This window comes from Cheilinus undulatus, linkage group 22, assembly GCF_018320785.1.
Source record: "Cheilinus undulatus linkage group 22, ASM1832078v1, whole genome shotgun sequence".
NCBI classification, from domain to species: domain Eukaryota; kingdom Metazoa; phylum Chordata; class Actinopteri; order Labriformes; family Labridae; genus Cheilinus; species Cheilinus undulatus.
This window is the reverse complement of record NC_054886.1, coordinates 9,832,718-9,860,312: the sequence shown is the minus strand read 5'-3', so window position 1 is coordinate 9,860,312 and position 27,595 is coordinate 9,832,718. Positions and strand designations below refer to the sequence as shown.

Below are 27,595 nucleotides of genomic sequence, written 5' to 3'. Positions count from 1 at the left end.
CATGACCGCCCATGAGGGGGATAAGGGGGAGAGCTTTCAGGGACTCAGTCAAAAAGGGGACCAATGGAGGTCAGCAAAATCATGGTCCACTTTAAAGTTAATCTGTGATAACCATATTTTATTGTTTCATTTTTAAAACTGAATTCTATTTATCTATGCTGTAGTACAACATAGCCTTTTTTAAAATGTAAACTCCTTTTCTTAAAACAAAATGACATCTTTCTGATACGTTAACAATGTGGATGGCCACATTGGCTGAAACATTTGTAAAGTAATGTCAGACTTTATAGCTAAGCTGTGAAGTACAAAAAGCCAGGATGCTCAACAGTAAAGAAGAAGGAACTTAAAAGGCTTTTACAAAAAAAAAAAAAAAAAAAAAAAAAAATAAAACAGTGAAGAACTGCAAAAAATGTTGGATGTGTCAAATAAAAAATGTCAAGAAAGAAGTGAAAAGTGAATACAGAGTGGCAAAAAATTGTAAAGAGAGTAAAAAATTGGTAAAGTAGTAGCAAAATAGGTTAAGAAAGGCAGAAAAGGGTAAAAATGGGTGAAAAATTGTGAAAGGCGGCAAAAAAGTGGCAAAAAATTTAGAAAAGAAGTGGTGAAAGTGGTAAGTGGTTTTTACAAGGCAAAAATGGGTCGAAAAGGGCAAAAATGGGATACAAGTAGCAAAAATGGGTTAAGAAGGGTACAAAAGAGAGTAAAATGGTGAAAAGCTGCAAAAAAATGGCAAAAATTGGTTCAAAGTGACAAAAAAATTGCAGGACAAAAGTTGTGAAAAACTGCCCACAGAGTTGCAGAAACGGGTTCAAAAAGTACCAAAAATGGGATTAAAGTACCTTAACTAGTTGCATAACTAGTTAGGAAAGGCAGAAAAGGGTTAAAAATGGGTGTAAAATGAGTAAAAGTGGCAAAAAAGTGGCAAAAATGGGTTGAAAATGGCAAAAGCAAAAAAAATTGCAGGAAAAAAAGTGTTTGCAGAGTGGCAACAATAGGCCCTGGCCCTACCAAGACTGCATGGTTCAATATTTATACTTTAAAGCAGATTTATAATCATTTTGAATCTTCATTGGCTTTAGTTTGACTGTGATTACAGGGCCAGAGGCATTCTGGTGTCGGGGTGTCTGTCTGCTGTTTGTTTGAATCTTGGCTTTTGTTGTGGACAAGAAGTCTCAAGTACACTCTGACAGATTTTCTTCAGACTTTGCACACATGTTCACCCTGAATCAGGGATGAACCGATTCATTTTGTAGGTCAAAGGTCAAAGTCATTAGGCCTTATTTTCCTGTGCACGTCAACACAATATTTCCAGAACGCTGTTCCTGGTCAGAGAATGACCAGACCAATCAGGAGGAGACAGAGGTGGTAGTAAGGGGTGGGGTCTGTTTAAAGCGACTGCAAACATGTAAACAACGTCACCTGCTGTATAGATTAACATGGATGCAGCTATAGTGGACAACATTTCTTTTTAGAGAAGAACCACACAGAAAGCTTTTGTTATTTCACTCGAGAAAGACTCCTCTAAAGCATTAAAAGTCTAATATATTAGAGAGTCCGGCCCCCATACGGGTCCGGATCAGAGCTCCTTTGAGGTATTTTTCCATATTTGCAGTCAGAGCCTCTCGCTGTCAGCTCTGCTGGGTCTCTGACAGTTAAATGAAGACCACCAAAGCCCGGGCGCTCTGTTTGCAGACGGATTTCGGCCCCCTGACCACCCCGCCTTTGTCATCAAATTTGCACAGAGCTGCAATAACTCAAAGACACTTATCATATGCTTTTAGTTTTCTCGTGTCCCTCGTTTCCCCCTGTGGACAATCGTGTTGACCTTCCTGTCAGCTCCCCCAGAGGAATTCTGGGTGGCGGCTCCTACCTCCCCCTCGACTCACAGAATGCATACAAATTAGGCTTTCAAAAATCAGATCAAGTTATGTAAAGGACAAAAGCAAGCGGGCTTCAAAGAGGACCACGAGGAGGGACAGTACAGGGACCGGACCAGGGCTTCAATGTGGGGCTGGACCTGGTTTATTTAATGTAACTCCCCATTCTATGGTTGCCGTGGAGGTCAATGGCAAAAAAACCTTCGAAGAAGTAGAAAAATAATATAGGAAATACTTGAAATGTTTTTTAGTTTCATAAAATGTTTGCCTCTTTTGTGAACTTTTGTTTCTTTCCTACTTCGTGAAAAGTTTTTGATTTATTTTTTTCTTGTTGCATGAGGCGCAGTTGGACTCGTGGTCAGGTCAGGCCCCAGGCAGCCCAGGCTCAAGTCCGGCCTGTGGCTCCTTTCCCGCATGTCTCTCCCCCACTCTCTCATCCCTGTTTCTGACTCTATCCACTGTCCTCCTTTGCCAAAAAAAGGCCTAAAAAGCCCCAGAAATATCTATGTTGATTTTTTTGTGTTTCGGGAAGTGTTTTCTGTTTTGTAAAACGCTTTGCCATTTCTTGATATGTTTCCATAGATTATTTTTGTTTCATCAGATTTTCCTCTTTTTAAATTTATTTATTTATTTATTTTTTTTTACATTTCAGGATTATTATTTTTTTTTCGTAAAATGTCTTGTGAATGGGGCGTGGATAAGATGTTTTTGAGTTTCGTCATATGTTTCTTTTTCCTCTGTTGTGAAAAAGGTATAGTCGCTTTTAAACATTTAACACGTTTTTGTTTGAGGGCCACTGAATATTTTTGTGTTTAACAAAATGCTTTAGTGTTTCGTACACCTGACAAAATGTTTTCACATTTTAATAAATGTTTGTTTTGTTTCATGAAATGGTCTCGCTTATGTTGCTTGTTTTGCATTTTGTGAGTTTTCATGTTAAAGTTTTTTTGTGTTTCATGCGATGTTACTGCATTTCATCTGTGCTTTTGTGTTTTGGTGAATGTTTTAATGTTTTGTGAGATGTTTTTGTATTTCCCTGAATATAGTTAGACAAATGTCCATTCGTGTTTCTGCAATTGTTTTTGGGTTTCAGGGATTTTTGTGTTTCATCTGTGCTTTTGTGTTTTAGTGAATGTTTAAAAATTTTGCCGGATAGGTTTTTTTTGTGTGTGTTTTATCCAATGCTTTTGCGTTTTGGAAAATGCTTTAATGTGTCTGTGAATGTTTTTTGCAATTCTGCAAATGTTTCCTGCATTTTATCTGTCAATTTTAGTCTCAAAAATGTGTTTTGCTTTTCATGGAATTTCTTTTTCTTTTGGACTTTGGCAAATAACTTGTTTTGTCAGATGTTTTGTTTGCATTTTATTATAAACTTTTGAGTTTTTGAACATTTTTTGTGTTTCATCCGCATTTTTGTGTTTCAGTTGATTTTTTAAACATTATTTCAAACAATTTCTTCCATTTCCTGAACTCTTTTGCGTTTCAGTAAAGGTTTTTGTATTTAGGCAAATATTTCTGTAATTTTGCAAAGATTGCATTTCATCTTTGCTTTTAAGCCCCAAAAACTGTTTTATGTTTAGTCAAAGTTTTTTTTTTTTAATATGTCAGTGATTTTTTTGTGTGTGTTTCAGTAAATGTTTTAACATTTGGCAGATGTTCTTTTGTGTTTCACAGAACACTTTTGCACTTCAGCAAATAACTGATTTGTCAGATGTTTTTTTGCATTTTATTAAATACTTCTGTGGATTTTGTCAAATGTTTTTGAGTTTTGTCAAATGTTTTTGGATTGCGGTGCATATTTTTGTATTTCGGCAAATTTTTTTGCAGTTTTGCAAACGTTGCATTTCATCTTTGCTTTTGAGTAGTCTAATGTTTTAATGCTTTGTTGGATGTTTTTCATTCCAGGTTTTTTTTTTTGTGTTTTATTAAATGCATTTGTGTTCTGTCCAATGTCATTTTTTAAATTACGTCGAGTGTTTTTGCCTTTCAGCGGATGTTTTTGCATTGTCATTGAATAGTTTTGTTTCGCTTAAATATATATATATATTTTTTTAACAGAAATGCATTTTACTTTCCAAAAATAGATTTGCTTGTTTTAAAATTTTTTTTCTTTTTATTGTATGTTATTATGTTGTTATATTTCTATATGTTGTGTTTCTTGGAGATTTTTTTCTCATATGTTTTAGTGAAAAGCTTTTTAAACATCTCTAGATGTTTTGCATTTGAAGTAGTTTTTATTTGGGATGTCCCAAAATGTTTTTGCAGTTGACCTTAAGGGCCACCTTACCCTCCCCCCCCCCCCTCCCCCCTCCCCTCCCTCTCAGAGACCCCCTGCACCAGAAAAATAGGTCCAGCCTTTTGGAGCGGATCCCAATCCCAAACCTGGTCTTTGATTTCAGGGGGCTTGGCAGCGCTCCTTCTCCCCCCGCTTTGTTCCTCTTGATGGATCTAGGCGGGCCGGCGAACCGTGACCCCTGCCAGCCCACCCCGTCTGTACCAGCACACACACACTAACACAGTAACACACAGCAGAGACAATGCCAAGCTGCCACAGAGCCCGACAGGAAAGAAGGAGGAAAAAAAGCAGGACAAATGTTCTGAAAGCGTCTGAGAATCAAAGTCTCATCCCGGACAGAGATTACAGCGCACTGAGTGTCGTCGCTGCCGTCTTTGTGTCTCTTCTGATAAGTTAGCCATGTGTGATGGCGAGTATGAGGGCCTGGACCGGGGCCTATTCAGCTGCTCTGAACCACCTGCCACCACACGGACCCAGGGCTCAACTCGAACAAGGAAGAAAAAAACACTTCAATTCCCAGCCCTCCCTGCAACCGCCTCATTTTCTCCCTAACTGGGATATCAAACGGCTCTGTGGAGCGGCTGGAGGAGCCGGGACACCAGAATGTCTCATGGAGGGGACTTTATGTGCTCCAGGGCCAAAAACAAAGCAGCTGCTCATCAAGAGGCTTTAAGAGGCTGCAGGAAACCGAGAAGACGTGTGTGGACGAGCAGCGTGTAGACAAAGCAACAACATGCTTTCATAGATCAGTGCTATGCTAACACATGGTTCTCAACTGGAGGGTCAGGACCCAAAAGAGGGTCACATGTGCAAAATGGTGGCAAAAAATCTATCATGTACGGAAGCGCTAGAGGGACATACTCTATACAGACAAAGGAATTCAGCCACCTGACCAACCAGCAGACTTTTACACACCATGCACCTTAGCAGTCGTTGACCTGGCTCTGTGACTTTACCTGGTCTTCTTCTTTGTGGCTGTTGTTCCTAAACACTTCCACTTTCTAATACCACTGACAGTTGACTGTGGAATATCCAGCAGGGATGAAATCTCACCAAATGTCTTAATGCAAAGGTGGCATCCATCACAGTACCATGCTTGAGGTCACTGAGCTCTTCAGAATGACCCGTTTAGGATCACAAACGTTTGTAATGGCGTACGATTGAAACACCTGAAGTCAATAATTAGAAACACTCCAAAATCAAAAGAAGTGTGGAGGCTGTTGTAGCTGCAAAAGTGTGGCCATGTAGTGAATGTACTGATTTTTATGCATATAGCTCTTACCTGGTTCCATTACTTTAGGGGGCGTTGTAGAGTCATTTTGTGGTTACATAGCACAATCTCAGTATCAGACAAGAATGTCCACAAGGGCTGATTTTTTTGGTGCAAATTTTGTGATGAGTTCTGAGTGTGTTAAAGCCCCAGAATAAAGCTGGGAATTGCTGCAAAAATAAGTCCTTCAGTTTTAATAGAGTCCTTGCTCCAAGGTTGAAAATTAGAGTTAAAAAAAAGGTTACTGGCCCCAGAGTGTATCAGCTCACTGGGAAAATGTGCTGTATGCTGTGTAGCCATGATCGACTCAAGGTTTTACTCAACAGAGGGAATCATTACCTGTTTATAAAGATGGACAAGGTGTCTCATTCTCCACCTGTTGTACGAATGCGAAGCCAGAACACCCCACAAAAGGATATACAAATTACTCTTTGGATGCCAGCGTCTCTGGCGGTGATAATCATGGTTATGGGGAATTAATTGATTATTGCTTGTTTGTTTTTCTTCTGATAATCTAGTGCAGTGTTTCCATAAACCAGGGGTGTCCAAACTATGGCCTGGGGGCAAAATGTGGCCCACGGCCCGCAACAAATTCTTTAAATGACATATGGCCCACATTAGAGCCTGACACTTGTGCTAATCTGTATTATTAATCCTAGTTTCAGCTCAATGAGGTGCTGCCATTCTGATTCTGTAAACAAACATTTTGACAAGAAGAAATGACTACTTTTGTGTTTGTAACTAAATTGAGACAAGACTGTAAATGGTTAACATATTTGTAACCAGAATAATAACAATATCTTGATTTATAATGCCCTAATGGATTAAGGCAGCAAATAGCAGCACTAGTAACACTCCAGGGGCGGAGCAAGAAGTAGCCAGGGCCAACCAGGCCCCCCTGAAATCTGTTTGGCTACAGTAAAATAGTTAAATGATTGACTCTTAACCTATTAGACTGGTTTTACTAACTTAAACACCCTCATAGTTTCCCAAAAAAAAAAAAAAAAGTTTCTGGTGACCCACTTTTTAGATGTTTCAAGCCATAATGTCCCAACAACTTTTTTTTCCATATGTTATTGCTTATCAAGTCTATCTTTTGCACTGTCTTTGCCTGATTGTTTGAGGTGAAGGCCAGTGATAGCTTAGATAACATTAATTCTTTGGCTCTTGTGCCATCCAGTGGCTGGTGGAGAGAGGGTGAGTGTTATAAAGTGGAGCTCCCCATGTGGCTATAATGTGTACTGCAGACTTAAATGTCACATTACTGTAGGAAATCTGAAAAAAAAAAAACAAAAACAAACAAAAAAAAAACAAACAAAAAACCCCAAAAACAAACAAACAAACAAAACACACACACACACACACACACACACATATATATATATATATATATCTATCTATGTGTATGTGTATCTATCTGACCCAGACTTTGGGAATGAGTGATGGAGTGCACAATGCACTTCAGGAGCCTCATTCGTCAACACAGCTGTCAATCATGGTGTTAGACCACCTTAAAAAGCATCAAATACATAAAACATGGCTGTAAATCAGCATATTAAACCAACTATAAAGTAGGCAGAAATCATGGTCCAGGAACATATATGTTTTTTTTTATGCTGATTTAGCAGTTTCAGCTTTGTCCCATCTGCTAACATGGAGGAGGCGGAGCTTGTGAGTCTGTTTGGTTTGGATTTGTAACCTTAAGATTATCCTAGAGCAGGGATAGAAGGGAGCATCTTAAGAGAGTTAGTTATTTATAAATGGTTCCTCTGACTGTGATGTGACCTTCATCACCTGGCAGATCCACCTGTCTCTGAGTAAACATTTGAGAACCGTGTTTTTTTTCAGAGCTTGTAGAAAGCCGAGAGGAGGAACTAGAGACTTTTCACCAACCTTCAGCTTTAATGACTTCCTCGAGGTGCTTTTTGACTGCCGTCCAGAGACTCGGTGGGGGGGTCGGGGTTGTCGGGGGGGTCCAGCCTTCCTCCTCAGACTTGGCCTCGTGCCAGGGTGACAATCAATGTCTCTGTGTCTCTTCTGTGGGAGATTATTTGGAGGGTCTCCCCCCCTCTTTATGGTAGGAAATGGTATTTGGAGGCTCAAACAGGATGTCCTGCTGGCTGCTCCGAACCCCCCTCCACCCCCTCCAGGCTCTATTCTTCTTCTACAGCCCCCCTGTTCCTCCTCCTCCTCTCCCTCAGCTTTCTTTCTCTCTGAGGGAAAAAGTTTAAATTAATCCAGGAGTCTGAGCAGCCACTTTCCTTTTTTTGTCTGCATGTGGAAATCACAAAGAAACTTTTCTGCCTTCTGCAGCTCTGCTGTCTGCTGGAGGGGACGCCACGCCGACTCATTCATCGAGACGGATCCGTTTAAGGACGAGGATAGACGTTTAATGTCTGAAATACGACGACACGGAAAGAGTATACAAAAATTTCAGCTGGAAAAATGGGCCTGAAAAGCCAGTCAGCTAACTGAAACAGATGTAATATAAATGCTTAAGCCTGCAAAAAATGGTGCCGAATTAATGAATGAGGAAAAATAAGTATGCAAAGTGCTTTTTCCTAAAGTTCATAGACAATTAGAGGGCAGTGAAGCCAGCAAGGATGTTACAAGAAGGCAAAGAACCATGTCTTTAAGTTTGCAACACCTTTCTTCTGAGCGGGGAGGGCAACCTGGGCCTAGGGGCGGGGCTAACTCCTCACATGACATCATGAGGGGAAAATCTGAGAATGGCTTGTTTCAGCAAACATTTTCTGAAAGGTGGAGAAAGAGAGGGGAGGGATGGATTTTTCTGATTCTTGGGGGTATTGTGGACAGGCCAAGGGCACATATTTTGGTTATAAAAGCCTGAAAAATGTATTTTGCATAATATGTGACCTTTAAAGATGAGTGACAAACTGGACTAAACCAAACCAGACTACTTGGGGGAAATGAACCATATGTCAATCCATGCCTGCTGCAGTCTGTGGGCTTTTTAAACTATTTGAATTAATCTGTCACTACTTTCTGGACATAATAAAAGCTTTAGAATGCTTTTCCTTCCAGTTTGACCTGTTGGCAGAGATGTAACAGCACAAAAAGTTGGCATTTTGATAGAGCTTCTCAGTGCAGAAATGACTTCCTGTCATCTGGAGTTCTACACAGCAAACCTAACAGCCATGGCTGAAGGTTTCATTGAAGAGGCTAACGTCTACCACCCTAGGTTAGAGAAGTGTGTAAGGTCTGAATCTTTTAAACTTACATGCAGATTACCAATGGACGAGAAACTTTAAGCAGTATGGTGAATTTATCTGTTTATTAGTGTGGAAAACCTGAGATGTTTCTTGGGTTTGATGACTTTCTGCAGTCAGTAAAAGCTGCAAAACCTGAAACGATGACACTGATAACCACAATGCCATACAATTACATAAGTTTTTATATCTGCGGGGGATTTTTACAAGTTTACTCTTGAAAATTTAAGTTATGCATGACCTTATTCATGTGAAATCTTCCCTTTATCTTAGAAGTGAATTTTTTTGGATGTTGTGCAGCTAGAATCGCATCAAAACTGAAAACTGTTGACCAACGTGACAGCAGAGCTGCTACTCTCTGGAGTGTTTTGTGCTGTCAGAAGCAAGTATTTTTCTGCCAAATCTTTGAATAGAGAGAAAACCTTGACAATTAAAGACCCGAGGAGAGGCACTGAGTCATGCCTGACTAAAACTAACCTTCTATTTCTCTTAACAATCCAAGTTAACTGAAATTTCTCCCTCAGAACAAATAATAGCTCAAATAAAAGGAGCGTTTATTGGTGCCACAGAGTCAGAAACAGTTGCTAAGGAACACATAAACCTCATTCTTCTTCTTCAGTTCCCTTCAATCAACACGCCGTCGCTCCATAAAAATAGAGACGTCAAAGTAAAAGATTCAGCGACACGTCGGCCCAAACACCGAGCCTCCAGCCATCAGAGCTGAATGAAACATAAGCCGTGTTGTGTAAAGCGGTATGGATGGTATGTAGAATAAGAAACGTCTGAATGAGATGTTTTTATTTGAAGATCTGACTTTAATTCTTCCTCTGAGGCAGAGCTGATGAAACTTTAATCCTCCACGGTTAAACAGAAGAGGTCAGAAAGCGTTGGAGGATGATCTCCGTCCTCTATGACAGAATGAGTGCCGTTCCTCTCTGGGTGGTCTGATAGAAGGAAAAGTTGGACGTCTTCCAGTTTCCTGGTTTTCTGGTGGGCGATGAAGACTCTCGCATGCTTTCATCGGTCTCTGTGTCACAGAGCAGGCCTGCACAGGAACGAGCCGCTCGGCTGACTGAAGCAGAAAAAAAAGGACTGTGGAGGAGTTTGGAGGTGTTCTCCTAAATTTAGACCTGCAGATCTGAGACCGTTTTATCTGCAGGATTTCATGCATCAGTCTTCTTTTTGTGGCTCCAGCATCATCGCCCAAATGTAGGTTAGGAAGGTTCTGGATTAACTTTACATTTTTATTCTCCAAATGCAAACTCGTCGGCAGCTGTAAAACGATTTTAAGTCGACATGTCCGACCGCGTTTAAAGGTTTTAGCATTGGGGTGTTTGACATTTGAGTACAAATAAGAAGTTTTCACTCAAGAACTCCTTAACACTTCAAAATCTAGTTTAAGATTTTCTTAAGAAGACACAGAGAACAATTTGAAGAGCTCAGTGACTTCATAACCTTGCAAAGCAGATGGATACGCCTGTTTCCTTGTTTTTCACTGGTGAATCCATCTTGCAAAGCTCCCGTCTGAACTGTGCCAGTAAGTGCCAGTTTTATCAGAACTTGATGACATGTCTTCATAAAAGGAGGACAAAGAACAGCAGTGAGTTGTTTTCTTTTCAAAAACAACAAAAGTCGAGTACTTACATGTCTATAGTCGCCATGTTTTGCATTATTCCTCACTAGCTGCACACGCAGAGCTCGATAGCAGCTACGTCACGTGTTCTGTTGCTCTTACTGGCCCATAGAGATGTGACAGACAGAACGTTCATCCAATCACACTGAGTTTTTTTCAAATCCTCTGCCTTTTTTCAAACGTTTCCTATTGAAGCTTTGCCAGATGGATGTGTGAAACAAATCCATCTGGCGTGTCAGGTTAGTGACTTCAAGCATAGTGCTGTGATGGATGCCACCTTTGCAATAACATGGTTGGATATTCTGTATATTCCACAGTCAGCTGTAAAAAAATATAAGAAAGTGGATGAGTTTAGGAACAACAGCAACTCAGCCAAGAGGAAGACCATGCAAAATCACAAAGCAGTCTCAACAAATGCTAAGGTGCATAGTAATGCTTCAGTATACCAGGACATTTTAGACAATGCTATGCTTCCAGCTGTGTGGCACCATTTGTGTGCCCTAGAGCACAAAGACAGGACGATCAAGACATGGTTTGATGAGTTCAGTGTGAACTTGACTGGCTCACACAGAGTCCTGACATCAACACCATCAAGCACCTCTGGGATGAACGGGAACAGAGATTGTGATCCAGGCCTTCTTGTCCAACATCAGTGCCTGACATCATAAATGCTCTAATGAAAAGGTTCCCAACCTGGGGTCTGGGAACCCCTTGGGGGGGCAAAGTTTTCATGGGAGGGACAGGACAATGTCTGGTCTGACCTTGTCAAAATTAGATGTACATAGGTATATATATTTTAATGAACATAAATCATGAGTAAAGACATAATGTATGAAGGCATATTAGGGCCACCTTTAGAGATAAGAAAAGTTAAGAGGATTAATTTCAGGGTGGTTAATTTTTGAGCAAAAAGTTTACTTTTTAAAAAATTATAAAGTCAGATATTTACAAGAAAACAAGCTCAGAATTTCATAGTTCAAAAAGTTGTAAATTAACAAGAAAAAAGAAAGAAATTTCCAAGTTTATAAAGTCCTAAATATTGACATTAGAAACTCAAAAATTCAATTTTTTCAAATTCATAAACTCCTAATGTAATGGCAAATTTTTTTTTACAAAAATCTAATTAAATACAGTGGTTGGATTTTTGATTTTTGACCTTATAACCTCAAATATTCAACATTTTTGTTCACGTACTTTTAGGACTGCACTTGGAAAAAAGGTTGGGAACCACTGCTCTACAGAACGAATGGGCACAAATTCCCACAGAAACACAAACATCTTAAATCTTGTGGAAAGCCTTCCAAAAAGAGTGGAGGCTCTTATAGCAGCAAAATAGGGCCAACTCATGCAGACAAATACTTTTGTCCATTTAGTGGATCTTCACGACTGAAGCCTCCATGATGCACATGGTGCTGGGCCCCAGGCACCCAGTATGCCCTGATCTGGATCAGAAAAGCATTGCCAGGTGCCGGCATGTGCCTTGTATGCCAGTGATTCACAAAAAATGCGCCAAAGGGAAGTTGGCACAAAAGAGGCTAGCCATCGTCCCTGACAATCAGTCAAAGTCCAGGTAGACCAAGAACTGAAAGACTCTGACTTTCATCCCCATGCTCAAATATGTCGAGGTCCACAATGCCTTACACAGTGAACCCAATGCTTCGTATGGTTGATGTCAGCCTCACAGTCGGAGGATCGATGGATTACGCTGCCAACATAGGTGAAGTGTTCTACAACTTCCACGCTCACAGCATTCACAGACACATTTCTCATTCAGACCTTTATGGTTTTTTTTGTTTTTTTTGTTTTTTTTAAAGAGAGACTCGTATTAGTGATATGAAATATGACTTATCGTGTTTTTGCTCAAGTGCCATCTAAGATTTAAGATGTGTCACTGGTAGAAGACTTTTTAAGATATTCCATGGTTTTAAATTTAAAGCATCTAATCAAGACCTTTATTGAAGAATTTAAGGACTGGCAGAATCCCTGTTCTTTCACACGTCGCCTGAAACAGAAAGTTTTCCCTGTTGGACCTGAGGCAGTCTCAGGAAACCATAGTACACTGATGTTAGAAAATGAGTTAGTAAAAGTATAAATGACCCAACATGATGCCAATTCATCCACAAATGATTTAATAAGTCATCTGTACATCATACAGAATATTCATTGTTTGTCCTCAAAATACACAAGAAACCTTAAAGACAGAACGGAGGGTAAAAAAAACCCTTTAAGGTCATTTAGGAGAGGATCCATCCTGCAGAAATCAAACAAACCTTTTCTCTAAGTGGAAAATGAATGCTGAGCTTCCATTGAACAACTCAAGTTCCTGTTGAATAAATAAAAACTTTTTTTTTTTTTTAAATTTTACACCCGTAACAGAAGCTGTCAGCCCAAACAGTCCCAAAGACTTGATTTAGATTTAACAAAAACATTTTATTATGCTAACAGGGCTTGGTCTGATCTCTTTATGGTTTCATGAGTGCTTTATTCATCCTAACTTTGATTTTATTTTGGCCCTGCAGCAGTAGAAACAGCCAATTAAAGCCTTCTTTGAGTTGATATGAGGACTTTTCTCCTCGTTTTGGTTAAAAACAAAAAAATAAAGAAGTATTTTTGAAAACTTCAACGGTCCTGATTTGTGCTCAGCTCTGTGCAGCAGACTCTCCTAGGCGTTTTTTAGTACAATGACAAACATGGGAACAAAAACTGCCACTTAATGCTTCACGATCACCATCTTTGCAAATTAAAATTTGTATGCCTGTGCAATTAGGATGTACGCGTTCATGTAGTGTTGTTAATTTTAAAAGTGTAAAAAAGTCTGAGGATTTGGATCTTAGCCCTGCAGAGACTTTCTATTATTTTTGAATTTAATATTTTTTCTGTTAAATGCTTCAAAAAGAAAAGGTGGCTTATTTACAAAATAAGCCACTTTTAGGTCAAATGGTTTCAAAATTATGTTTTCACAAATGTAACCTGGACAGGCTGCACATCAGATGATTTAGCCTGATTTCTCCCACATCAACGGAGGGGCCTGATGCAAGCGAGAACTTTCACAATAATCCTCAAGTGTGTGGTGTCGATTATTTCAACTACTCCTGATTTAGTCAGAGCCTCTGATTTGATGAGTCCAGATCAGGGTTTAAAGCTCACAAACATGGCAGGAAACCTAAAGACCACACTGTCATTTACGGCAGTATTCCACTCATATTCTCTTTCATGTATTCAGGGTTTTCTTTTTTTTTTTTTTTTTTTTGCAGAATCTAAAGCTCATGCCAGGACAGTTAGTTGATGATTTCAGTTGTTCTCCATTTTTGTTTTTTCTTCTGAAGTCACATTTGACCTCAAGTTTCTGTGAGATCTCATGTCTGTGGAATCTACACTGAGAGATTCTTACTACAATCAGCAGTTTTAGGCTTTCCTGGTGTGGCTGAATTGTCTAGTGAGTGCTTTGGAGGATTATAATGGTTGAAACTGTCATTATGTCTGTGATCTCCCATGTTTTTAAATCAGTTTAGATTTTAAACTTGTCAAATTTGTCTCCAGCATCACCGGAAAAAAAGACTACATTAGTGGTTCCCAATCCAGTGGTTCCCAAGGAGCTATTGATTTTTGAGATTAAAGTTAAAATTTGGGGGGAAAATGATCGAAATTTGTTTTATTATAAGGTTGAATATCTACAAGAAAACACACAGAATTTCATGGTTTAAAAAGCTGTGAATTTATGACTCAAAATTTCTGATCCCAAAAGTCTTTAAATTTGACATTAGAAAATTAGAAAAAAATTCTAAAATCATAAAATGTATAACACTGAAGTAAAAAAAATCAAGAGTGAACCAAACTGGAAACAGCGGCTGGATTTTTGACTTTCTAACCTCAAAAACTCTAAATTTTGGTTCGAGTATATTTATAGCTTTTGAAGTCATAAAATTTAACTTTTTTTCTTGTAAATGAATGACTTTAAACTTGAGAATTTCCAGTTTTTTTTCCTTAAAAATTAACAGATTTCTGCTCATATACATCTCCATAATAATGGATAGATTTTACAGCGACACAGTGGAAACCCAAAAATCTAACGTTTTAAAAATCATTAATTCAAAACAGCATGAAATCAAACAATTACGAGAAACAAAACTGAAAACAGTGGCTGGATTTTGACTTTTATGATCTCAAAAACTGTCTTTTGAAGTAAAAAAAAAAAACAAAACTTTTTTTTCTCATGAATTAATGGCCTTCAAACTTGAGAATTTCAGTTTTTTTTTTTCTCTTGAAAATTAACAGATTTCTCGAGTGGCCCTAATACACCTTTGTAATAATTAATAGTTTCAACATAGATCTCTTGGCAAGAACAAGTGGATGCAGGCCTTTTATGCTGGGGTATTCTCAATGAAAACAATTTAAATTGCTGTTTAAATTTCCAAATGTTGGTAGTGTGGGGTCTAGCTTTTCTTAGATACGAGAAGGGGGGCCCTAAAGAAAAAAGGCAAAAGCAAACGTTTTTAGCCCACAATAATGGTGCTACACCCTGAGGGCCCCCACTGTTCCTAGAGGTGGATAAACCTCTGTTGTGCTGCATACAACCATGCAAATTCACTAATGGTGCTTTGCAGACTTACTTTTGAAGGATTTTTTTTTAATTTCCTACTATGGTGGATTGACATATAGCATTTGAAATCAGCTAAAATTTTCTTTGTTTAATGGAGGGCATCTTGCGATCCCTTCTCAGTGACTTGTGGCCCTCTGGAGGGTCCTGATCCCCATTTTGGGAACCACTGGTTCAGGGGAATACCTCTAATAGGCAGAGCAAAAACTAACTACCAAGCCTCTATTTCACATGGAAAGGTTGAAAACAGTCACATCTTTTGTGGATGATATAACCAGCTGGCTTCTTTTTTGGGCTCTGAGGTGCTGATTAGTCGAAACACATGATGCACCTTATGCTCTACAACCACTAGCTGGAGAAGTGACAAACTAAATGATCAACTGGCCCGATTCAAGCTGCAACTGCTCCGTTTGCATGGCTGCAACTTCTGCAAATGGTCTTGTTGTGTCCTAATTATTTATCCTGAACCAGGCTTAAAAAGGAGATGTAAATCATTCTCCAAAAGTGTCAGAAAAGTTACCATTTGCATTATTTTATTAAAGATGTGACACAAGGAAGCTCAAGCACAGCATCTAGCTTCTTGTGAGCAAAGCAAATCTTGACAGTGATTGGAATAAAATCAACAAGTTTGATCCCAAATCAAGTTTTTCTCTGAAAATCAGAGGTCTTCAGCTAGATTGTAATTCAGCCATGCCAGTCTAGCCCTCTGCAGGTATTTTAAAGCACACCACATGTTAGTGATGTCTAAATATCTCCTCTTTATGGAGCTCATGTTGGTTTTTAAAAATTAAAACAGTCTGCATGTCTGTGTGAAGTCTCTTTCCCTAAATGTGGCAGTTTTCTGTTCCCATTGAACCAATTCAGGATGGTTTTTAATGGAGTATGGTGGTGATTGGGGTCCAGGCCTGTTGTGAAGTGCTTCATCAAAGTCTCATTCTGCTGCTTTTCTTTTTTTTATCAAACACACACGCACACACACACCTGCAAATTAAATTCAATAAATAAGACTTACAAAGTTGTAAGGCATTGTTTGACCATGCATCTGTCACAAAGAACAACGAATCAGGAAACAAACTCGGTAACATTATGCACATTCATTAAGAGCAACAAGGCGGCCACTCCTCACGGCGTTTAAAGGCTTCCTGGGTGATCACCTGATCGACAGGCCTCATCCTCACCTGGCTCTGATTCTTGCAGCCGGACGACGACGACCACTTCTCCGTCTAACCGGGCAGGCCGAACACACAGCAGCTGGACCCGGCCGCGGCGGGGGAGTTTGCATTGCATCCAGAGTTTATTCAAGAAAGAAAAATCAAAAGTCTGTGTGCAGCCAGCTGCTCAGAGCTTCACGACAGTCCGGAAGTTTCCAGGTAACTCTGCAGCTTTCTGACCGTGCTCCTGTCCAACGAGCACAGGTCGAAGTCAAACGTCGTGTTCGTGATGTGGAAGTGTCCTGTTTCCTCGATTAGGTTCACAATCTGGAAAACAGAGAGCATGCTGGGTAAGAACAAGATATATTTATTTCTTACAGTCAAGGCTCTGCTTAGAAAAACTAATCTAAGTCTTCTCCCAAGCTGTAGCTCTCTTGCAGACTGAACATTTTTTCTCCAGGATTTTCCTTTATCTTGCCACATTCACTTTACCCTCTACCTTTACAAGTCTTCCAGTGCAAGCTGCTGAGAAGCATTCCCACAGCATGATGCTGCCACCACCATGCTTCACAGTGGGGATGGTGTGTTTGGTATCTCGTCTGTTGGCCAAAAAGCTCCATTTTGGTCTCATCAGACCAAAGAACTTTCTTCCACTTGACCATGGAGTCTCCTACATGCCTTTTGGTGAACTCTAGTCCAGATTTAATCTGAGTTTTCTTCAACAGTGTCTTTCTCTTTGCCTCTCTCCCATAAAGCTTTGACTGGTGAAGAACCCGAGCAATGCATAGTCTCTCCCATCTCAGCTGCTGAAGCTTGAAACTCCTTCAGAGTAGTCATAGGTGTCTTGGTGGCCTCTCTCACTAGTCTCAGTTTATGAGGATGGCCTGATCTAGGCAGATTTACATATGTGCCACATTCTCTCCATGTCTTCATGATGCATTTAACTGAACGCTGGTGGGTGTTCAGTGCCTTGGAAATGTTTTTGTATCAATCCCCGGACTTATACTTTTCAATAACCTTTTCTCTGAGTTGCCTGGAGTGTTCTTTTGTCTTCATGGTGTAATGGCAGCCAGGAATACTGTTTAACCAGCCAGAATTACTGTATAGAAATCAAACTTTTACGAATGTCATCTAGTGGAAGAGAGACCTGCCATTATAAGGAGAAATCAGTCTTACAGACAAATAAAAACAGCTGTGAACTCGTGCGTAATGATGGTGGATTTTTGGCACTGTAGAAGGAGCGCGTTAATGCAGCAGCGACGTAGTGTTTCTAGTCTGTTTGTAGACTTTTTTGTGACCATATCAAATTAACAGTCAGCGTTGCCTAACCACGCCCTTACTAACAAACACCTCAGTTTCAGTGTCGGAAAGTTCTTCGACTTCCTTCCTGCTGCAGTCATGGTTCAGCTTAGAAAACCTCTTGAGTGCTGACCAATTTTTGTTCATTTTCATTCAAGAGGAGTTTTGCATTGACCATTTAAGGTCAACTGTGGGCATGTAGTGAAGAACAGGAAGCCGATCTATATGCACATATTTTCAGGTGGATCAGGATTTATAAGGAAGGAACTGTGCAAAGAATTTTGTGCACAAAGTTTTATAATCACAAATTATTTCTGGTGCACGCCATTTCCAAGGATTGGATGCATGTGCACGTTAAGTATGGACTCTAAGCACTATTTCAGATCACTTTATAAAGCGTTCATGTTAACAGTGAAGCTCTAATCCTCTATCAGAATAATTTTAATCAGACTGATGAAATGCTGCACATTTGGCTACTATTAGTCAATGTTAAAGCAGTTTCTAAAGGATTTTTTCACTGTAGGCAGTTTTAGACTGGTCTTGTGCCTACCAGCCTACATTTCAGTCTTCTGTGTGCTGTACTGCATGTTCCTGGGCTGTGAGTTAATCATTTCCATCTCTTGTAACAGGATGTGGAGCCGGCCGCTGAACTCTACTAGATTAGCTTGATTACAGAGAGAGCTAAAGCCGTGATGCTGCTCTGGATGAGATTTCTCTTTCTCTCAGAGCCGGCAGTCTCCTTCGGTGAGCGAGGCAGAAGTTGGCAGCCGTTGGCGGGAAGATCCACTAATACGGACACACGAGAGGCCTCACCAATATCAGCCAGAAACACGCAATCTCTCAGGTGGACAGAGGTTAACCAAATAATTCATCGCTTCCAGATAAAGCTGCAGGTTGTAGAGGATCTGTAACAGATCAGAGATCCTCGTCTGATCTGACACAAAAACACTGCTGACCAATCCTACAGAGGTGTGCTGACATTAGGATGAGATCAGAGGGAAACCAGCCAATAAATACTTCAGTTTTATGTGGAAATTTTTCTTATAATCACAAAGGAATTGAAGAGATGAGTTAAAGCCCAAACCTTCAGCCTACTTAATGTTTTCTTTACAGGATATCTGATGTTTCTAAATACTGAGGGCACATCTAACACAGTCCATATGTTACATTTACTGATGGAAACAAGCCCCAAAGATTCACAAAACAAGCTGAAACCTGCAGCTGCTGAAGGGCTGCTCTACAACCTTCTAAGGCCACCAGTTCATGCCACTACAGCTGAAAGAGACGTCATTAAGTTTGAGGACGTACCTGTTGGAGTATATGACCTTCTCTTAGTGTCATCAGTCTTTTGTGCAGCTCCACCAGCTCATCCAGGTATGCCTGAGAGACACAGGAACATGATGAGTTTATGGATGACAAATACAACACTTTAAAGGGATATTTTTGAAGTTGAGTCGTATGGGGTACTTGGCTAGAGTAATGGCATTAGCCTCCAGTGATTTCTGTGAAAGTTGCTCCGGTGGTACGAGCTCAGAGAGATCCGGGGCATAATGGCTGTAGATGGGAATGTTTTATCCGTGTAGTTCAACGAGATTTACATAGAAATGGGCCAAGGAAATATGTTGGCTTGCCTGTACGCTGTGTCGAAAACGTATGAAGCGATTAATTTCTCCCCAAAAACTCCTCTGTGTCAGGCACTAATTTACGATGCAGCTTTTGGCATTTTGTCTCCTTCCACCTCTGCACTGATCCTCTGATTGGCTATGTGGGTCTGTTGGCTTCTACAGGGATAATGACACCACACCAAGCTACAAAAATGATAGTATGGGCGATTTCAACTCGAGTGATGATGATGTTCCGTTTACTGTGGATATGAACCGGAGTACACCGAAGAAGAACGTTTACAGATGGAGAGTCAGTGGGCTGAAAGAGAGAGCAGAGAAACTTCATATGAAAGTAGAGATCCTAAGTTTCCAGGTGGTGTAGGTGTGGAAAATGCAAACCCATGCTCAGGATCTCTCCTGCTCAAAACTTTCAAAGGAAGTTTCTCTGCTCTCTCTTTCAGCCTGCTGACTTTCTAAAGCAGTGACACTCAACGTGTGGCTCTCTTGTGATGATCTGTGGCTTTTTTATGTCTTAATTTGAAATATAATTTCCCCAGAAAACCTTTAAAAAGGGAAACTATGTCCTCAGAAATTATCCATTGCAAGTCATATCAATGAGTTTAAATCCCCCACATTTATACAGTTGGCTTTAATTGTCAACCTTTATTTTTGTCTGTATATTTCCATAGCCCTTATTTGCAACTTTTTGCCCATTTTTAATTCTTTTTTCTTTTTTTACATTTTTAAATCCATTTTCACTACTTTAAATCCACTTTTGTCTTTTCTTTTTTCCACTTTTTGCCCATTTTTACTACTTTTATCCCATTTTTACCACCAGTTTTTTGCCTCTTTTATCCAGCTTGTTGCCATTTGCAATTTTTTTCCCTTCTTTGCCACTTTTTCACCCATTTGCATTTTGCCATTAAATTCCATTGTTTTCAGCTTTCTTGTCACTCTTTGCTGCTTTTTGACCATTTTTACCACATTTTTGCCCATTTTAAATCACTTTTACACTCTTTTTTGCCATGATTTTGCTGTTTTTTGGCCATTTTTTGCCACCTGTAACTCGGTTTTTGGTAACTTACCCATTTTTGCCACTTTCTGTCTTATTTTGCCATCTTTTCACTTTTCACCCACTCTGGTCCATTCCATTCCATTTTTGTCCCTTTTTTGCCACTGTTTGACCATTATTTGCCACCTTTAACTTGATTTTATTGCCATTTTAATCAGTTTTTGCCAATTTTCACCACTTACATTGTGGGCATTTTTCAACAGTTTGGCTCTTTGGTTGAGCAGGGTTGAGTAATGCTGCTCTAAAGAGCAAAGGTTGAGGACCACTGCATGATACTAATGTAAACATAAAGAACCCGACAACAGAACATCAATTTAAGTAAGAAAAGTCGCCAGTGGTAGCTCTAGTTATCATTTCATGAGCAGTTTTTCACTGAAAAACAAAACAAAGAAGTGTAACGTACCTTATCACAGTCAAGGTTTCTGTTCTTGTCCTGTTTGCTCTGCTTGTTCGGACTCTTCACCTCCAGAATCTGACAGAGAATCAAAATAAAGAGCCACATTTTCACTGTGTGTCCTGAAGCTAGTCACAACAATTATAAATGGAGCTCCTCATTTAGGGTAAATTAAATCAGATATGATATAAACATGTTCTTACCTGGTTGTTAGTAGTCTTTAATAAGGGCGGGGCTTCAATTCGGGATGGAGGTGAAGGCGAGGAGCTGTCACTCTCACTGCCGTCACTCAAACTGACCCTGAATGTTAGAAACAGGGAAAAGAAAAACGTTATTAAAGGGATATTTTGGTATTTTTGAAGCTGGGTTGTATGAGGTACTTGGCGAGAGTAGCATAAAATACCCTTGCTTTAACATCATTTTGTTCATTAGTTTTTCATTTTAGAAAACTTATTCAGATCCAGGGAAGAACAGAGAGTGTAGATTTAGAGAGAGAATAGAAAGAATAGGGAGCCTTAAACCGACATGCCACCTTTAGGAGAGAGAGAGTTCAGTATGGATAGAGCAGTGGGCTGATTCCCAAGGAGAAGGAGTCCTCTGATCTAAACCAGTTTAAAACTATTTCACTGTTAAACGTAGAGGGAATGATCTTCTTTAGGAATGTGGTGCAGAGGCTAGCTAGTTACTTAGAAAGGAATAGTTTAATAAACACAACAGTGCAGAAAGCAGGAATCCTGGGTTCTGCATGGAACACACTAGCATGATCTGGCAGAACACGTGTATTTTTAGATTTGGAAAATGTGTTCAGTTCAATACAGACACATTTGGAGGGCATCTGACAAATTAAGTGGACCGGGGTGGTTGTATGTTTAGGAAAACCAAATATCCAAGACATTTATATATGTATTATTGCATTTACAATTCAGTGTATTTTGTAAATCGTACATTTGTTTCATCAAAAAGATGGCAAAGACTAATCTTAGTTTATGAAACTTGTGTTTTGCATAAATATGTAACCTTTAACTGACCTGCGTTGGTGATGGGAGTGATGTGTATGTGCTGGTCGCTCCCCATCAGAGTCCATGTCGTTGTCGTCGTCCTCCTCTGAATCTTCGTCGTTGTCATCTGAGTGCAGATCCTGCATGACTGACTGCAGCGGGCCCAACACTGATAGAGAGAGAGGACACAAAGATGACAAAAGAAGATGATTTTCATGTTTTTATCTGTATAAAGCACAAGAGTGACCTTAAAAAGGCGGATCATGCTGTGAAGGAGGGATGCTGGGATGGTTTCATGAAGTCTGAAAAGCTGCTGGATTGATCCCAGTAAGAACGAAGGTGCATTAATGGCTATTTTTTTTCAAATCACGACCCTGTCTTCATCTGTGATCAGATAATCCTTTTGCATCTCCTTTTTCTGAACAACTTTAAATATTTGTGTTCATATCAACCCCCGTCCTCTCCCTCTAGCTTGGTTAATCTTTTCTCCTCTACATTTTTTCCAGGATAAACTTTCCTGCTGCTTTCAGCTCCTAGAGGCAGACCAGGCCCGGTTCTCTTCCAGCTGTTAGAGACAGAATCCTTTCATCTAATATCACCATTAAAGTGTTTCAAATCTGTCTGATAGAAAACCAGAAATACACGGAGATGCATGAGCATTCATGCAAGAGAACAAGTAGTGAGAACGCTCCCCATGCAGGTGTGAGCTGGTGTATATGGCGTCTGGACTTCAGGGAGCCTTTACCTGTTTGAGTGGTGGCAGGAAGAGCCACCGTGTTCCTGATGATGAAGTCGACCACTGCATCACAGGATTACAAAGACAAAGGCAGATATCACCCTCAAGAAAAGACGCTTAAATATACAGAAAATGCATCCCTGCTCTAGGAACACAACATTTACTCTTCTCCATCCTGTCCTCTGAGAATATTATTTTATTTTTGGGCATTTTTGTGCCCTTATTTACAGAGGAGGACAGTGGACAGTGTCAGAAACAGGGACGAGAGCCGGGGAGAGTCATGCGGCAAAGGGCCAGATTCGAACCCGGGCCGCCCGCGCACATGGGGCCCGCCTAAAAGCACCACACCACCTGCACACCATAAGATGCTATTTTAACAGATTTTTAACCCTTAAAAGGTGGCCTTTTCACTTTCTTTTGCCTTATTTGATAAGAAAGTTGCAGACTGTGCTTGTTATTTTATGAATTCATAACACGTTCAACCATGAACAAACTCCATTACAAGAGCAGGCGTTCTTTACCTATCCAAAATAAAGTAAGATTATATCTTACAGCCAAAGGATTGGATGTTGAAGTTTTCTGGTCTTGCCAAACACACATATAACTCTGTACGGGATCATTTCTGACTGAAACTGAAGATGAAATCAGCTGTAATCTTTAAATGATGCAGATCTTTACCTTGTCGTTTGTGATGTGTGGGAGCGAAGCCTGAACTGGAGCTGGAACTGGCTGGACTGGGCTGCTCAGACTGGAAACAGACAGAAAAAAGAACAGAGATTAGGGAAAATACACATAAAATATGGCAGAGGGAAATGTCAATAAAACATCCCGGTAAAGTTCGTAGATCAAGTCTCCCTCTGTTCTAAGAAATGCAGTAATTTATGACTTGACAACATAGAAAATCTTTCTCGTAGTTGATATAAAGCTGAAGAGATAACAAGCATAATGTACACGACATGTATTAAAAGTTGAGTTCAGGACTCTAATCTCAAATTCCACAGCATATTTACCCAGTGCCCTTCTTCAGAGTGATATAAGATCATTTATAATATTTAATCACATCAGGAAGCAGCGTGTAAGCCCAGATAAGACCGACCTTGTGGAAACCAGCAGCTTGTTTAAGTCATCACTCAATCAAACAAACATTAGCCCTTCCGTAAATCAAAACAAGAAGTGACGGTTTCAGAAGTTAAAGCCTCCACCGATCCATCAGTCCTGTCTGCTCCCTGCACTGATCCCAGGTGTGCACAGGAGTGAAAGCAGGCAGAGCTCCAGGCTCTCTGCAGATACATTCCTGAGGTTTTTAACTTCGTCAACTGTCAGCTAGTTGGTTAATGAGCATCAACGGATGTTTGCTTTGAAGAGCGAGGGAGAGAGAGAGAGCACTCAAAGAAAGGAGAGAACGACACAGAGATCTGGATACCTGCTGATATCAAACATCCGATATCTGCTAATAATGTTTGTTTACCTGTTGTGTTAAATCACTTTAATGCCGTCATCTGGTTCATCTGACTAATCAGAATGATTCCTACACCTATTTCAGAAGACAGGTGTGTAGAAGGGAAATGTGGCCAATAATACACACCTGCAACCAACTGATCATCATCGTGACGCCAGCTCTACAACCCCAATTCCAAAAAAGTTGGGGCACTGTGTGCAAAACCCATATTTCAATCACAATAGAACATAAACGACATATCAGATGTTAAAACAGAAACATTTGACCAGTTCACAAAAAATATTAGCTCATTTTGAATTTGATGGTAGCAACACATCTCAAAAAAGTAGGGATGGGTCAACACAAGTCTGGAAAAGTGGGCCCAATGAAAAAACCCAGTAACATGACTGGGTATAAAAGGAGAGAGGGTCACAGTCTATAAGAAGTAAAGATGGGCAGTTAAAACAAATGACAGATAAAGCCGGATCATGCAAAGAAGAGCTATATGTGAACAGGATCCAGAAACACCGTCATCTTCTCTGTACCAAAGCTCATTTAAAATGGACTGAGGCAACACGGAAAACTGTTCTGTGGTCAAAAGAATCAGAATTTGAAATTCTTTTTGGAAACCCCAGGTGCCCTGTCCTGTGGACAAAAGAGGAGAGGGATCCTCCAGCTTGTTAACCTGGCACAGCTCTAAAGTCTGCATCTCTGATGGTATGAGGTTACTTTAGTGCCTATGGCATGGTCAGCTTACACATCTGAAAAGGCTCTATTAATGCAGGAAAGAAGCCAGAGGTTTCAGAGCAACATATGCTTCCATCCACACAATGTCTCTTTCAGGGAAGGCCTTGACTATTTCAGCAAGACAATGCTAAACCACATACCACATCCATCACAACAGCATGGCTTCACAATAGAAGAGTCTGGGTCCTGAACTGGCCTGCCTGCAGTCCAGACCTAACATCTGGAGCATCAGAAAAGGAAAAATCCTGGGACTGTTGAGCAGCTAGGATCCTATATCAGACAAGGATGGGACAACATTCCTCTCCCAAAGCTCCAACAACTGGTCCCAGATGTTTACGGAATATTGCACAAAAATGTAGACAACATAAAAAAAAAAAAAATTAAATTAAAAAAAATAAATAAAGATATTCGTATTTTTGATAATCAAAAACAATTAACTGTCCAGTATTGGGTGTCTAGGACTTATATTTTTGTTGCCTTGGTTTTTAAACTGGTATAAATATGATTTGATTTTTACTAATAACAAATAGTAAATGCTCCTAAATTAAAAAAGGCAAATTCTAATGTTCACTAAACATTAATAATTGATGCCAATATGTACTTTCTTATAATAAACAACCTTTATACTGGCTCAACATTAACGTTTTTAAATAAACATCCACTTTAAAGATATAAACAATACCGTCTTGCCCTGTATCTCATGTTAAAATAGACAGATAGCTTTACAACTGAGAGATGAGGGCAGCGGTGGGTTTTCTTTATTTAAACATTAATTTGGTTAACAAATTCCCAACGTTCACAGACAGTTTTATCTCCAACAGCAGGAGTGTTTCCTAGTGAAATGTGTCGCTGTGCCGCTCTGAGGGGAGTTTAAATACTCTCTCGTGTTTGTTTACGAACTTTAACTTACTCCAAATCAGCGCTGGAAGAGAAAACGGAGCAGAAACACAACAGAAACAGAGAGGACAAAAGGCAGAGCGACTTCAATAGTCATCACCTCCTGCCAACAAACACCACACAGCTGGTCTGTTGGTTTATGAGACAGCTTCTTCACAGCGCCATAAATCTCACCAGCGCTCCTTTTTAGGCCTTTTGTCCTGCTTCACTCAAAGCCACCAAAGCTGCCCTCTTCAAAGACAATAAACAGTCTTTAGACGCAGTTTGTTGGCATCAATCTGGCTTCATCTCTTAACTCTTGGCACAGTTAGGGCGGACCAAGAAGAAGAAATGCCAACAAAGTGACCGAGGCCTGCTTAGCTGGCTTGTCTAATCCAGCGGGGGTTGTCCAAACAAAGTGATTTTAATGTGAAGAAGCTTTTCAGACCGACACTGCAGACAAAGGCAATGCTTTTAGACTCCGATGTCGGGGTGCAACTCACATGTAACATTCATTTTAGGCTCCTTTTCAAGGCTTTTCTGACTTATGCACTGTTCACTGACCTGTTTAAAACCTTGGCATTGAAAGGAAAAGTATGTTTGAGTGAAAAACAGTCAAAACATCCCCATTTCCACCATAGATGTCAACTCTATATTTACGAGGTCTCTCCGCTGAGATTTGCTTTAGTCGCTCGTGACCAAGAACAGGAGAGGCAGTACAGATATTGTTACATATGGATGGATGAATATCATCACCGATTACAAAGTCAAAGAATGTAAGCTACTGTAAAGTGATTTTTTAACTTTTGTCGTACTTTTTGGACTAAATCAAGGTAATGTAATAGTTTACACTTGAATTCTTAACTACATGTCTCCATTATTCTAATACTTCTCAATAGTATCAACAAGTACTTAAGCTTTGGGGGAAAACATATATTACATTCAAAGGTGCACAGAAAAAGAATGCACTACTGGAGTCCATCTGAGGGAAACTGATTTGATTGGACGTGATTTAGAAAAGACCTCACAGCCCACGATCAGCGCAAAACCAGTCCCCTGAGGTTAAGAAAGTACCTGATCTTAAAGCAGTATTTTTTAAGCCATGCATCTCATACATAACACAATTTATGATTTAAATTGTGTGGCTCAGCATTCAGTGGCTGTCGTTGATGTCTAACAATCCAAAATATATAGAGCGGAATAACATCAACAAAATCAACTGTATAAAAATGTCTAACAGTGACGGGAGAAGTTCATATTTCACATTAGACGTCTCTCTTTCTCATACATTGATGGGAGAGCTGCTCGACTTTCTCTCTCTTCCTCCGTCTGATCTGTTGCATGCACAGGTGACTTACGTGACCTTCATGTGTAATGGAAGAGTTAGAGGAGATATTTCACTAGTTTTTAGCTATTTAGCTTTCTACTTATCTAAAAAATGTTTGGATATATAGGGCTTGGTATCACCATTGATTGACTAAATTGCTTCAATTCAATTCAATTAAATATCGATTAATGTGGGGATAATTTAGCTAAAATCCTATTTTGCTTCACCATTAAAGAGAACAAGAGTTGGAAATGGTACAAAGGATGTTCCGACTAGAAACATTATTAAAAATATCAAGGTTTGCATAAAAAAATGAATCGAAACGTGTAGTAATGATCCAAAAGAAAATGATTCAAACCTCTACCCTGAGTCTAAAGGCTTTTAGAGGCAAATTCCAGTCAAGTTTCAAGCTGCATAAGGAGCTGCACAGAAGCAGACCTATGCATAAAGATTGATCTCGATTTTTTTAACTGAGCCTAAAAATAAATATAGGAGGGGAAACCGCTTGTCTATTATAAATTCTGGTTATTAGTCTGTACAGGACACTTAAAAAAATGTCATCTGCTAAAAGCAAAACATTACATTTTTTTATATGGTCTTTAGAAATAAAAATTCAGTTTTCATTACCACAACCATGCAGCACCTTTATGTTTTCCATCAGAAATGTCCGTAAATTTGAGTACATTACAGACTTTACCATCTAGTGCAAATGTATTGCACAAAACAAAGCATCAGAGAGTAATCACAAATTATCAGAGGTCCACAGGTAATACTAGTTGCATGCAAATAGGACATTATCCTACAGAAAATTTGACACTTTAATTTTTGCATGGTGTGTAGGGCAGAACATCTCTGCCGTAAAAAAAAAAAAAAAAAAAAAATTGAAGAAATTTCAGGTCAAAGAAATATTGCAACTTCTGCAATTTGAAAATTGCATTGGGGCAGATTATGATTTTATCTAAGCTAAATTTTAATTGCCCAGCCTTACTGCAAACACATTTTTTTGAAACATGAAGAACAGCACATGTTCCTCATCTTAAAATTTACACA

General features: G+C 39.6%; 1 protein-coding gene across 2 annotated transcripts in view; it reads right to left on the bottom strand.

The window, feature by feature from the left end:
* Positions 1 to 12,418: 12,418 nt before the first annotated feature.
* The window catches only part of mllt3 (MLLT3 super elongation complex subunit), a 69,506-nt gene continuing 54,329 nt past the window's right edge, over positions 12,419 to 27,595 (bottom strand). The window contains exons 8-14 of one of the 2 annotated variants that reach the window (XM_041779930.1): positions 22,836 to 22,905; positions 22,167 to 22,220; positions 21,452 to 21,590; positions 20,627 to 20,723; positions 20,433 to 20,501; positions 18,662 to 18,733; positions 12,419 to 16,381 (exon numbers count right to left, since the gene is read on the bottom strand). In XM_041779930.1, coding sequence (XP_041635864.1) covers positions 16,250 to 16,381; positions 18,662 to 18,733; positions 20,433 to 20,501; positions 20,627 to 20,723; positions 21,452 to 21,590; positions 22,167 to 22,220; positions 22,836 to 22,905 — 633 coding nt within the window. In that variant the 3' untranslated portion in view covers positions 12,419 to 16,249. The remainder of the gene's footprint in view (positions 16,382 to 18,661; positions 18,734 to 20,432; positions 20,502 to 20,626; positions 20,724 to 21,451; positions 21,591 to 22,166; positions 22,221 to 22,835; positions 22,906 to 27,595) is intronic. The other variant, XM_041779931.1, reaches the window with a different exon arrangement.